General features: G+C 43.5%; 1 protein-coding gene across 1 annotated transcript; it reads left to right on the forward strand.

The window, feature by feature from the left end:
* Nucleotides 1–258: 258 nt before the first annotated feature.
* LOC147602548 (uncharacterized) lies at nucleotides 259–4,541 on the forward strand. The gene is made up of 2 exons (XM_086797904.1): nucleotides 259–3,420; nucleotides 3,692–4,541. Exon 1 carries the CDS (start codon nucleotides 448–450, stop codon nucleotides 3,415–3,417), a length of 2,970 nt encoding a protein of 989 aa, XP_086654030.1. The 5' UTR covers nucleotides 259–447; the 3' UTR covers nucleotides 3,418–3,420; nucleotides 3,692–4,541.
* Nucleotides 4,542–13,794: the final 9,253 nt, after the last annotated feature.

The following is a 13,794-nucleotide window of genomic DNA, read 5'->3' on the forward strand; positions in this document are numbered from 1 at the left end:
AGAGTCTTCTATGACCTTTTCCGACATCACACCCCCCCTCCCCCAAAAATAAATAAATAAAGAAGCCAGTTCTTTTTGCCTCTAGCATGCAGTGCAAGCTACACAACAAATGGCCATGGAGAGAGAGAGAGAGAGAAAGAGAGAGAGAGTCCCATGTAACATTTACCTTACCATATAATGATGACAACATATTAGTTAGTGAGACAAACACACTTAGCGAACTTACCATATCAAGAAGATCAATTACTTACTGGTTCTAGATTCTGTTGAAGGTAATTAAATTGCAATTTTGCTATTTTTTGTTAGTGCTGCATGTCATCATATCATCAAGTTTCAACCTTATATTCTCCATACCCTAATATCTGAAATCTTTCTCTCTCTCTCTCTCACACACACACACGCACACATCGGATCTTCTGTGTTTGTGGTGTTCTTCGGCGAGATCCAATGGAGCAGCCCCTTGTGGCTTCAGAGGCTACCCTCCCTTCCGGCGAGCTCAACCCCGACGCGCCCCCCGCCTGGCAGCAGCAGCCGGCGGAGCATTACGCCGATTACTCTTACTACTCCGAGTACGTTTCTTCTGCTCCTTTTAATGAGCAGCAGACTGCCTCTCATGCCCCTGGTGATGGACACGACGGGGCTTATCCTCATCCCGATGTGGCAAGGCCATATGGAAATCGAACCCCTAACGAAGCTTCTGGTTATGGATATACCTCCGGTCAAACCCCTAATGAAGGTTCGGGCTATGATTATGCTTCTAGTCAAATCCCTAATGAAGCTTCTGGCTATGGCTATGCCCTAAACCCTAGTGAAGCTTCTGGCTATGGCTATACCTCTGCACAACACCAGCCACAGAGCCAAGATTTGCCCTATCCCAGCAAACAGGATGATTACTATCAACACACAGATGGTAGGCACCAAAACGAGAAAATTGATGCTGTCTATGGTTACCAGTCTCAAGATCAGGGTAGAGAAGATACTTACAATGTGCAAACGAATGAATCGGAGATGGATTATGCGCAGGGTTCCAAGGGTGAAGCCGTAGCTGGCTCTGCTGTTGATGGGAGCGGTGATTCTTCAGCAGAGAGGGAAGGGATTGGAGGCTGGATTTCTGAAGAAGGGCAGCAGGACAATGCTGGTGTGGAGAAAGAAGAAAGACCAGGGGTTGGAGGCTGGATAAGTGATGTGCAAGATCAAGGGAGTGGCCCTAATGGTGCAGGCAGTGATAAGGAACAGTCTTTATTGCATGCCTCATTCGATGATGGCTCTAGTCAGTTTGATAATCAGCCGGCAGGTTCTGCAGGAGAGGCAAGCACTGGAAGGAAGAGACGCAGCAGATGGGAGCCACAAACAGATGGTGATGGGGAGGCCCAAGACACTGCTGAATCAGGTGGCAAGCGAAGGAGGTCACGTTGGTCTGCTGAGGAACCAAAGCCCCTCCTTGGACAGATCCAATTGCCAGATTTTGTGAAGGAGCTAACAGGAGGAATGGATCTTGATCCTGAAGTTCAGGCCTTGAACATTAAACTCTTGGATGTCAACAGAAGGTTGCAAACTGGACAAGTCCTGGAGGAAAGGGATGATGGAAATAGGTCACCTTCCCCAGAGCCTATTTATGACAATATGGGTATTAGGGTTAATACAAGGGAATTTAGGGCCAGAGAGAAGCTCACTCGAGAGAGGCAGGAGATCATTTCAGAGTTGATCAAAAGGAATCCAGCATTCAAGCCGCCTGCTGATTATAGACCTCCAAAGCTGTACAAGAAGCTATACATCCCTGTGAAGGATTATCCAGGGTACAATTTTATAGGGCTAATCATTGGGCCCCGGGGCAACACACAGAAAAGAATGGAGAGGGAGACAGGTGCCAAAATTGTGATTAGGGGCAAGGGTTCTGCCAAGGAAGGAAGGTTACCGCAAAAGAGGGACATGAGGCCAGAGCCTGGTGAGAACGAGGATTTGCATGTGTTGGTAGAAGCAGATAATGCAGATTCTTTAGAAAGGGCTGCTGGCATGGTGGAAAAGCTACTTGTACCTGTTGATGAAGGGCTGAACGAGCACAAAAGGGCTCAGCTACGTGAGCTAGCAGCACTTAATGGTACTATCCGTGATGATGAGTTTTGCCGCCTTTGTGGGGAACCTGGTCATCGGCAGTATGCATGCCATGCTCGTCACTCCACTTTCAAAAGTGATGTGGTGTGTAGAATATGTGGTGACGGTGGTCATCCTACTATTGATTGTCCAGTGAAGGGTTCTAGCCCGAGCAAGATGGATGATGAATATAAAAATTTCTTAGCTGAACTAGGTGGAGGGCTAGAGTCTGCTAGTAGGCCAGGTGCCGGTGATGTTGGTACAGGCAGTCAGATGGGTCCAACTCTGGCACTGCCTGGGCCCCAAGGAGGCAATCCTCCATGGTTGAGCAATGGAGGAGGTGGTGCACGGCCAGCAGGTGGATTCTCGGGAGGAAATTTTGGTCCTTCCGGCAGTCAGTCATTTTCACAACATGCATCAGGCTCAAGGTTCAACAAGGATGGTGATGATCTGAATCTTTATGTGGGTTACCTGCCTCAAACTGTGGATGATGATGGGCTGATTAGATTATTTTCCCCCTTTGGTAAAATTGATGATGTCAAGCTAATTAAAGATCGACTGACTGGCCTAAGCAAGGGCTATGGATTTGTCAAGTTTTCTGAGGCTGCTGCTGCTGCACAGGCGGTGGCACATATGAATGGATATAGGTTGGATGGCAAGGTCTTAGCAGTAAGAGTTGCAGGCAAGCCTCCAGGTGGTGCTGGTGTACCCAATGGACCACATACTTTGGGTTTCCCTCAACAGCAACAGCCACAACAGCAGCCACAACAGCAGCCACCTCCTGGTTCACATGGTAGTTTTAGGGGGCCACCTCCCCCTTGGAATACACCGCAAATACCTTCATATAAACCTTATGGTCCTCCTATGGAAGGTCACATGCAGGCTGGTCCTCCTGGAGGACCAGGGCCTTTCCTACCTTATGGAGGCACCTATCCCAGTGCAGTGGGGCAACGACCACCTTCATCTGCTCCACCTGGTGTAGCTTCTCAAGGTCCACCAATTGGGATTTCTGGTACACCTCCAAGTATTCCAGGCCCACAAGGCCCCTCAGGTAACATGCCAATGATGCCTAGACCTATGGGGCTGCCTCCTGGTGTATCGCCACAGGGTCCCCCTGGTCCTTATCCTCCATATCCTCCATTCTCTGGCTATTATGGGGCTCCACCTCCTCCAGCAAGTGCTGTGCCACCTTCCACTGGTGGTGGTGCACCACCTCCATGGGCGATGGCCACCAACGCCTCTACTACTCCAGCGCTTCCTAATGTGCAGCAGGTCGAGGGAGTGGAGTCAGAGTATGAGAAGTTTATGTCAGAGATGGGGCGGTGACAGGTATGCAACTCCTTGCCTAGATTGTCTTGCTTTGGATATTAGAAGTTTTTGGTGTAGGTTTACAGATATCTTTGATTTTATTGGTTTTTTGCATCTATATATAGATCACACTATAATGCAAGGTTGCTGATTGAGCAGGAAAGAGTGAGGGATATTTGTGTTTGGCATAAGCCATCCTTTACCCATGACATAATATTGGTTTATATTGTAAAGAGAATAGACCCGAGCTAATTTTTGGTTTTGAATGGTGTGTTATCGCATTGATTTGCAGGTTGGGACTAGTGGCAGCAGTACTGCTCTTGACTCATTAGTAGGGTTTGACTTGGGATGTGTTTTTTTAACACACTTTTATTGACAGCAGAAAGTTCATGTGCACAAAGCAAGATTTTCCTGCCCCAGAGCAAAAGAGGTTACTGTTTTTCTTTTTGCAGTGCTGTACTATCAAATACTTAACACTTGTTTGTCTTTCTCTTTCTCTTATGGGTTTTGGACATCAATGGTTGAGCTGGTTGTTGCAACTTAACAGGCTATCTCAAGGATAAGGCAGAGGCTTTTAACAATTTAAGAGGATTAGATTAAATTTTATCATTGACTAACTAACTGGTCACTGTTCAGATAATCCTGGTTAACGTCCCTTTCAACGAGTATGGAAACTTACATTGTTTTGGTTTCAGCATTTGGGCAACTAAAGCAGAGTTGTGTATAGTTTGCTGCCCCCCGTTTTGCAGATTTCTGCTCAAGGTGTTCCAAGTCTCCCATGATTGAAGTACTGTTGGACTTGCTTCTGTTTCCAGTCACCCAGATAATCAGCAATTGTTTTCTTGACCCCATTCTTGCTTCTTGAAGTTAAGATGGCAAGTCTGTAGCAGTTATGGCTTGTTCCTGAGACTTCTTCTCTGGAATCTACGTGGTTGGATTTCCAAGTAGCAATCTTTTTTTCAATATATTTTTGTATGGCGATATATAGTGGCAAAGTAGACTCTAAAATGTAAGGGTAAATGACAAGTGTGCATGACATGTGATGGATGTCTTATGGCTTGTTCCTGAGACTTCTTCTCTGGAATCTACATGATTGTGGACTTTGAGTAGCTACCTTTTTTCAATATATTTTTGTATGGCAATATATAGTGGCAAAGTAGACCCTAAAATGTATGGGTAAATGACAGGAGTGCATGATATGGGATGGATGTCTTCCTCCCCTCCTTCCGACTCTCCGAGATGGAATGTGATGATTTCTATCTCCTAATCCTTCTATTAACTATTCTAATCACATGATTAAGAACTAGAGAGATAAGACTTGTAAGAGATTAAGCTTATGAACTTGAGTTGATTGAATTCCACATGGGAGCCCTCTTTAAATAGGGTCTGAAAAGTTACAATTGAAGAGTCATGTCCCTATGCAGGGTCACGCCCTTTCATGAATAGGTGTCTTTAGACTAATAGTCGTGTCCCTTGTGAAGTGGTATGACCCCCCTCGAGAGGATGTGTCCCTTGATTGGTGACCACTCGAGAAGGCACAACTCATCACTTAATGAATAATAATAATATTAGCCACAAATCATGACACTTTCTTCCATTTAAAATAAAATCCATTGCTAAATAATGATCTGTCTATAAATGAAAACATTGATTGCCTTTGACGAATTGCAATGTATGATTTCGAAAGCTAATTAAGGGATCATATTTGTACAACCATGCTTGTCCAAGAATAATGTCATAGCAAGAGAGAGGCATGACCTCAAAATCGAGCTTATCACGATAATTGTCAATTGAGGAAGACAAACTTGCAACCAACTTGTCACATTCCAAGGTAGAACCATCTGCTAATTCGATTGTAGAAGGACGCGTGTTTTGCTTGGTATGAAGATGAAGGACGCGTGTTCTGCTTGGTATGAAGATGAAGTCGTCTGACCATGGCGGTGCCAACGAAGTTTGTAGAACAGCCGTTGTTAATCAGGACATTTACAGGCTTTTCAGTCGCAACTGAACCAAGGAGGTAAAGCACCTAGGAAGCCAAGGGGACTCCAGCTTGTGCAACGGTCTCTGTGTCACGGTCATTTGCTTTTGGGACTGCACAACTGGAGAGAGACTGCGGTCAGGAGTATGGAAATGACAAGCTTATGCTCTTTGGCTGACGCCAACGGGACATATTTCAAAGTCAAGACTTTAAAATTGGAATTCTTTCAGACATTACTAGTATCGGGCCGCTTGGGACACTCGAACCAGCGATGGTCACCACCGTAGATTGTGCACAGGCCATCTCTTGGAGGTCTGTGGGTTGGTGGGCTGCTGGGGAACGAAAATCGCGACCTTGCTCGTAGGTGGAACTCTGTCCATGATTGCAGCTCTCACGACTTAGTGCGCGGCTAGGGTCGGAGTTGCGTGAAGCATTGGGTGGTCGATTGGAGGATTCTCCACAAAATGACTTGGCCAGAAATTCGAAGATGGGTTCTACTGTTGTTACTGCCGAAGATGGGTTCTACTGTTGTTGTTGTCGAAAGCTTGGTTGATGTCGAGGTTGTTGTTGACGATCTCCTTGTTGAGAAGTCGAGCGCCTTTGGAATCGATCTTGTTGCGGTTGCTGTCGAGAAGACCGACCTTGATCTTGTCTGGCATTGGGGAAATTAATGTCGTTGATGCGCTTTGCAAACTAAATAGCATCCTCGACTAAGGTTGGGTTGTATTTTCACACTTCACGTTGTAGTGAGATGGATGTAAATATTTAACAAAATAATGAAGCTTATCTACCATTGAGAGATTGGCCACCTCAAGCTCTAGCGTAGTGAATTGGGTAACATACGAAGAGAAAGAACCATTTTGGGAAAGGTAACGAAGCTCTGTATGTGCCCGAAAGTCTGTATTTGCTAGTTCAAATTGTTTGCGAAGTGCCGGCTGAAACTTATCCCAAGTGTGAGTAGTCTTTTGATCGGCTACACGGCGTTGCCACCATAAGAAGGCCGTGTCTTATAGAAGGGAGGAGGCAAAGGTGACTTTCTTGTGCTCCGATAGATTATAGTTACCAAAGTATATATTCATTTTAAAAAGCCATTGGTCTATTGTTCTTTTATTTCGTTTGCCATCATATGGTGGAGGTGGTTTTAAATGAATTTTCTTAGAGTTATTGGCTTGGAATAATCGATACAAGATTCTTACATTTTCATTATTGACATCTAGGGGAAGATCAACGAGATCATTTGTAGGGGCCGCCAATGAAGCTCTGGAACTAGAAGGTGAGTGTGCTACTACAGCTTTTGCCTGGATGCCATTAATCTGGGAAGTCAACTTTTCCATCATTCGCTTGAATTGGAGTTGCATCGTTAACATCTGAGACTGGAGTAGCTGCAACTATCTAGATTTTCTTCCACAATCAGTCTACATCTCATCTGCATCACAACCTTGTCGGTCGTTATCTTCGCCGCGATCTGCCATATATCAAACTGAAGCGGCTTCGGCACAGCAAGACGGGCTGCTTGAGCCCTAGTGAGGACCATCCAATGGACGCCCCAAAGGGGTTGGCATGTAAGGGAGAGCTCTTACTGGGGCGAGGCTGCTAACGACCACCCGGGGAGGTGGTCCGGAGATGAGAGTATACCGAGCTCTCTAGTTGAAGGAGCCGAAGAACTAGGTACTACTGGAGAGGCCTTTGGAGTAAACGATGGCTCAAGCACAGAGGGTGAGGCCACTGGCGAGGGGACTATTGATCGCGGAGTGTATTTAAGAGTAGCAGGTCGGCAATGAAAACGACGAGGAGGCTCCGACTCCTGATAACTACCCAAACGACACATGTCAATAACTGCACAGGTGTGGCTGCCTGGCAAGGATATGGGTGTAATGTTTGAGGAGGTAGCTTGGTTCGATGAGGATAAATGTCCCAAATGAAACGGGTTCTCTTCATGACATTTTTGATATTTTATCATTTTATTATTTTGTTTTTTTTTTGTGTTTCGTAATGCTGGTCGGCTGGCTCGAGCTGGCCGTTGGCTGGTCGCGGGCTGGCCTGCGTGGCTAAACAAAGGCTATTAAGCCTTATAACATAAGTAATTTGTATTAAAAAAAAGTGAAAACGTTGTCACACAAGATTCATGACTCTCTATACGAAGATGTCGACTCAGCCCAAACTGACGTGGATGCCATCCAAAAGCGAGAAGGGAGGCGTGAAGGTGTTGGATCTCTCATGGGTACCCAGGTATCTCTACAACACACCTTGTTTTTGGCTCTTTACATAATTTTGGGAAAATTCATAAATTGGATAAAATTGGGAAAATTATGGGAAATTGGATATGGCATTCTCTCATGCTCTTCCATACAACTCTTGCTATACCTAATTCTCATATATTTGCACATCATGGCTACATCATCTCTACAATTCTCTTGATGTAGCCATGAAGTCTTTGACATGGCTTGCATGGAAGTACTATAATTGAGGTTGTTTGTTCTCATATGCACACATGTTTTGACCATGAACAGAACAATGTCTTGACAATCCAATTGTACTTAGCTATGGTTATATTATATTGACTCTTGTTCTTGAGAAAAATTTCATCTAAAAAATGCTCAGAGAGATGTATTTCAAGAAGTTCACGGAGAAGATCTAGTTTACTTAATGATCAAGAATAAATAATCTAGCATTTGATTTATTGCGCGGTGAGGATATCCATGAACATGTGTGGTGCCTTCAAAGGCTTCCACAAACAACACATGTGTCACATGAATTCAGTATCCAAACAATAAAGCATAATTCCAAACAATATACACTGATGAATTCATATCCAAAGCAGTGTAAAGTTGATTATGATTTTGAACTTCTTTGACAAAATCCATATGGTTGGTATATACCATTGAGCATGTTGGGGAAGGCTAGGTAGTGATACAAGGAGGGGTCCCATAGATTTGGTTAACAACAAAATGTCGATAGTAAAACTAAAGCAATGAAACTTTCCCCTTGTGGTGGTAAGTTTTGTTTTTTTAAGATCAATTAGAATACTAGTATTAACCTCTTGGGATTGTTCATTTGTGAGAAGCTTACAACTTGTTGAGGGAGTTTCTTTACATGGTAGATTGACTAAAATCTCACACTATTTGATCTTGAAAAAGGGTAAACAATGGCCCCGAAAAAAACAAGACAAGTGCTAAGACCTTTTTATATTTGCACATCATGGCTACACCACTTCTTGTTGAGAAGTTTCAAGGGGGAGGGTTTTCACACGACACGTAAAGATTGAGTTTCTCCTCTCATGAGGGAAGAGTTTGGGGTCTGGTGAGTGTTATGGTTACTGTTGAGGAATCAACACCCTACTTGGTGCTTTGCTTAGGAAATTTTCTCCAATAGTAGCCTCGCCACAATTGTTACAAGTCCTCTTTACCTTCAAGGCATCACTATCCAAGTCGGGCTCTTGCTCAGAAGACTTCCCTTTACCCTTACTGCAGCCTTCAATCGCTGGCCTTAGAACCTCCGCCCTGTGGAGGGTTCGTAAAACGCTCTTCCTAGTCCAAGACCATAGGCACAAGCTCCTCCCATGTGATGGTTTTGAGCCTCGTGATCAAAGAGGAGTAGAAAGCTGAGTACTGAGAGGTCAAATGAGACAGCAAAGTGATGGCCATGTCCTCTGAAGATATCTCCTTCCCAACTTGAAGAACCTTTTGCTGAAGAGCCTGCAACTTGTTGTTGTTCTCCCGCACATCATCGATGACTTTGCAGGATGATTCATCACCTGCATTTGCACTTCCAAGGAAATCCGCTTCATGGGTGATACCCTATTATACAGAGAAGCCAAATGCTGCCAAATCCCTCTGGCTAACGTCATATGTTTTATATGATTAATCACCTGTGGTGGTGTGCAATTAAGAAAGATGAAAGAATGCACACAGGCATTGACATGATCCCACAACTGTGCCTGAGCCTCCCGTTCTTTTCGAGTAGAGGGTAAAAGCTCCCGTCCTCCAACTCCAGCCGTGGAACACCAACCACAATGAAGTCAGCCAAGTCATAAGACTCCAAGACAGGCTTCATCATTACATTCCATATGTCGTAGTTGTTCGTGTGTCCAACTATCAATCCACCGGGAATGTGGGGAAAGTAGGGATCTTCACGTGCTGCTCAGCCATCTCAAGGATTCACAAGGTCTGGTGAAGGGAGGGTGAGTGGGGAAAAAAATAAAGAGGCTACAAACAGTATACAAGGTGGCTATCCAATGGTGATGTCCACCTTCTACTCGATCTCTAAGTCCTGAACATCCCAAGAAATCTCCAATCAGCACCACAAATCAGCAAACCCTCAAACTCCCACTGTCTCCAAGCTTCAAGCCACCTGGTGCTCTGATACTATGTCAGAATGCACAGCGGGAATGAAAGACAACTACTGTAGAAAGTAAAACACAGAAGAGAGAGAGAGAGAGAGAGAGAGAGAGAGAGAGAGAGAGAGAGAGAGAGAGAGAGAGAAGCTATAGAAACTCTACTTTATGCACAAGATCCAATACACAATGTGATGACATGCAAAGATTTTGAGTCAAAATACCACTAGCTCAAGTTGGAATTAATCCTTAGATATGTTGAAAATACAAGTGAATAGGGTGTGTGCGGGAACAAGCCCTTGGTTAGAGGCTGTAAAAGAGATTGAGTAAATGTGAAAGAACCTGTGAAAAGGTGAGAAGAATCTACTGGGAGAGAATAAAGGGTAGCATGAGAGAATTTAGGAGTGTGGACTTATTCTGGGAGATATTCAGGGAAAAGAGAAGAGGTGGAGAGAATCAAGCAAGAGGTGGAGATATTCTGGGAGTGAATCATGGAGAAATCAATGGGATTTGATGCTTGATGTAAACTCTATAAATTGAGGCATATCCCTAATGAAAATTTGCTAGTTTTTGAGTATCCATGCCTACATTAATCTTTTTGGTAATTACACACTAATTACGTCTTAATTATTTACTAATCACTTTGTTAATGATGTTGATTCTAGTGTTTGATCCACCATAGCTCATCATTTTGCTCAAATTTCAACATGGTATTAGAGCCATGCCTAGAATCTATTAGGTTTATGAGTCTATTAGTTAATTAATCAAGATTAGTAGATAATTAGAAAATAATCCAATTGTTAGTTGTTTTTCACTTCACCCCTTCACCCCCAGCCAGTGGAGGACTCCATTCATCTTGCACGCTCACAATTAGGGCAACCCCAGCCAGTGGAGGACTCCATTCATCTTGCACGCTCACAATTAGGGCAACTCCAGCCAGTGGGGAGGACTCCATTCATCTTGCACGCTCACAATTAGGGCAACTTCAAGCCCTTCTAACACAAGCTAGCCAACTCCCTTGGCTTCAAGCCCTTCTAACACAAGCTAGCCAACTCCCTTGGCTTCAAGCCCATCAAGACAACGCAGCAAACCGCCACGTAGAAGCGTAGATTTTTGCAAATTGAAGGGCGCCATTTTTCTGAGCCGATTTGGTGATTTCTACTTCCACAGATCAAAGATCTCTAATTCCTCTTAGCCCAAGGTGTATTCAAGCATGCTCTACAAGCTGGTGAAGACAGAATTCAATTTCATCAAGTCTACATTGAGATCCAAGCTCTTCATCAAATCTGCAGGTGACTTTGGTAAAACAGAGATTAAGCTTTCAATATTTGGTCAAATCTTGTGTTTCTTGGCTTAATCCTCTACTAGACTCATTGCTATTGATGCCTTTGAAAGCATTTGAGCTCATTTGAAGTGTAAGGCACCAGATCTGGACTCCCCGCATACTCTGTTTTCTGCACACAAAACAGAGCATTAATTTGCTAATCAGTGATTAATCAGTGCTAATCACTGTATTTTGGTGCAATTGAGGGTTCAAATTAACCATTAGGTATTTGATACAGATACCTATAGCTTCAGATTGCAAATCGGAGTTGGTTTGATACTCCAACCATCCCGTACAAATTGGTTACCCTTGATTTAGTGTAATTTCTGGTGATTTTATGCTGATAAATTTGTTGTAATCATCTATTAACACCAGATTGAGTTGTAAAAGGGTAGACACTGCCCTTGAATCTTGAAGTTGGATCAAGAGGTAAGACCTGCATAATTTTGGGTTTGCATTGCATAATGACAAAAGTTAAACATCAAAAACCCAAAGGAACTGTCAGCAAAACATTGAAACATGTCGCTCACATGGAGCAAAAAGACCTGATGGACAAGCTCATGGCCCCAGCCATGAAAGAAGAAGATCTCTTTCCAAGAAGAGGATCCACACCAAGAAGAAAAGCTGAAGGAAGACATGGACACGAGAAGAGAAGCTGCCCTAAGAAGAGAAGCTTCCCTAAGAAGACTGAAAGAAGAGATGGACGCGTGGAGAGAAGCTGCCACGACAAGAAGACTGAAGACAAGAGAAGATGTGAGGCTCCAAAGAGTGAGGAGCCATGTGAAAATCTCTGATAGAGAGAGAGAGAGAGAGAGACCCCACAACCCAATGTAACCTGCCCCAACAAAGTAAAACCACCTCTGAGCCACCGATGATGTAGGCCACGTGGTAGATGTATGTGTGAGCACTTTAGTCAAGGTCGCGGGCACTTATAGTAGCCTTGGACACATAGAGAGAGAGAGTGTCAAGGACTATGGAGTTTAGGGACTTGAAGCACTGGTCACGGGCTATCAAGTAAGAGGGAAACTTGGTATAGGGTCCAGGTGTGCTAGGATTATTCACTTGAGGGGAGGTGTTGAAAATACAAGTGAATAGGGTGTGTGCGGGAACAAGCCCTTGGTTAGAGGCTATAAAAGAGATTGAGTAAATGTGAAAGAACCTATGAAAAGGTGAGAAGAATCTACTGGGAGAGAATAAAGGGTAGCATGAGAGAATTTAGGAGTGTGGAGTTATTATATTCTGGGAGATATTCAGGGAAAAGAGAAGAGGTGGAGAGAATCAGGCAAGAGGTGGAAATATTCTGGGAGTGAATCATGGAGAAATCAATGGGATTTGATGCTTGATGTAAACTCTATAAATTGAGGCATAGCCCTAATGAGAATTTGCTGGTTTTTGAGTATCCATGCCTACATTAATCTATTTGCTAATTACCCACTAATTATATCTTAATTATTTACTAATCACTTTGTTAATGATGTTGATTCTAGTGTTTGATCCACCATAGCTCATCATTTTGCTCAAATTTCAACAAGATAGAGGCTAAGAGAGTAGTTCAAGGAAAAGGAGCACAATGAGAAGACTCAACAAGAGTTAGCAAGGCCTAGTAAATCAACCAAGAGCTCAAGGGTAAAATTAAAGCATTTAAAGATAAAGCTAAAGAAGAGGCACAAAGACATGCAATTGAAATTGAAGCACACTGAAGGGAGAGAGCTACAAAAAGGACCCTTGACTTGGCCACCTTGGCCAAAGATAGCCACAATCATATCCAATAAAAATATTGTGCTCATGGTTGTAAATGAAGCAATCAGAGTACTCAAATCACCAATGCATGCAACCTCTACAATGAAGAAAAAGCCATGTGGGAGAATAAGGAGGGTACATAAGGTCCTTATAAAGCAAAAGCACCAAAGTAATTTAAGAGGCATATGGAGACCTCCACACATATCGATTTGTTAATGCCTAGCCCTCCAACCTTGAGGACCAAGACCAATGCAAACATAACATCCTCCTGGTTGTGGCTTCTATCTGCGACTCTTTGTGTGTGGAATTCCCCAACCATGTTCAAACACTAGCCCTCTTATACAAAACCCTCTCTCTTTATCTTCTTTATCTTAAACTCTTTTTTATTAACACTCTCAACTCTAACCACTTCTTGAACCAATTTTTTCCATGTTGAGATCACACCATTCATCCCACCCACCAAAGCTCTTTTTTCACAAGTCCATAATCAATTTCCTCAATCCAATGTACATATATTCTTGCCCCTTTTACCCTATTATCCTCAACTTAATTAGCTATTGTTTCTTGATTTAGAACTCTTTTGATTTCAAAGATGAAGATAGCTTCATTGAGATAGAGTTGTCGACCTCCATGGAGTACCTAGAAGCTTGATCAAGCCATTCTCTAGTTTTGAGGGTAGGGCCACAAGGTGACCAAATTCACCTTCTTCTACTTGATGGATCACCCATATAGATAATTCCACCCAACGAGCATATTGATGGTGGAGGGGCCTAAGGTGGAATCAACCTAGTAGTTGGGTAGGGTCAAGGGCAATAGAGGTGGACACTTTGGACTTGGCTACATTTCCTCCTTGGCCTTCATCTCCATCTTCAAATCTAAGTGAATCAACTAATGTGTTAACATTTTGGAGAGACATCGGTCGATATGCAATTGAAGCTACCCCCAGTATCTTGATATTGGACATGTGTTAGGACATATTGTACAAGATCTTATCCACCCTTTAACCTCCCAAATATTCCA

Source organism: Cibotium barometz, unplaced genomic scaffold (assembly GCF_041138505.1).
Source record: "Cibotium barometz isolate CiBa-2024 unplaced genomic scaffold, ASM4113850v1 ctg501, whole genome shotgun sequence".
Lineage (NCBI taxonomy): Eukaryota > Viridiplantae > Streptophyta > Polypodiopsida > Cyatheales > Cibotiaceae > Cibotium > Cibotium barometz.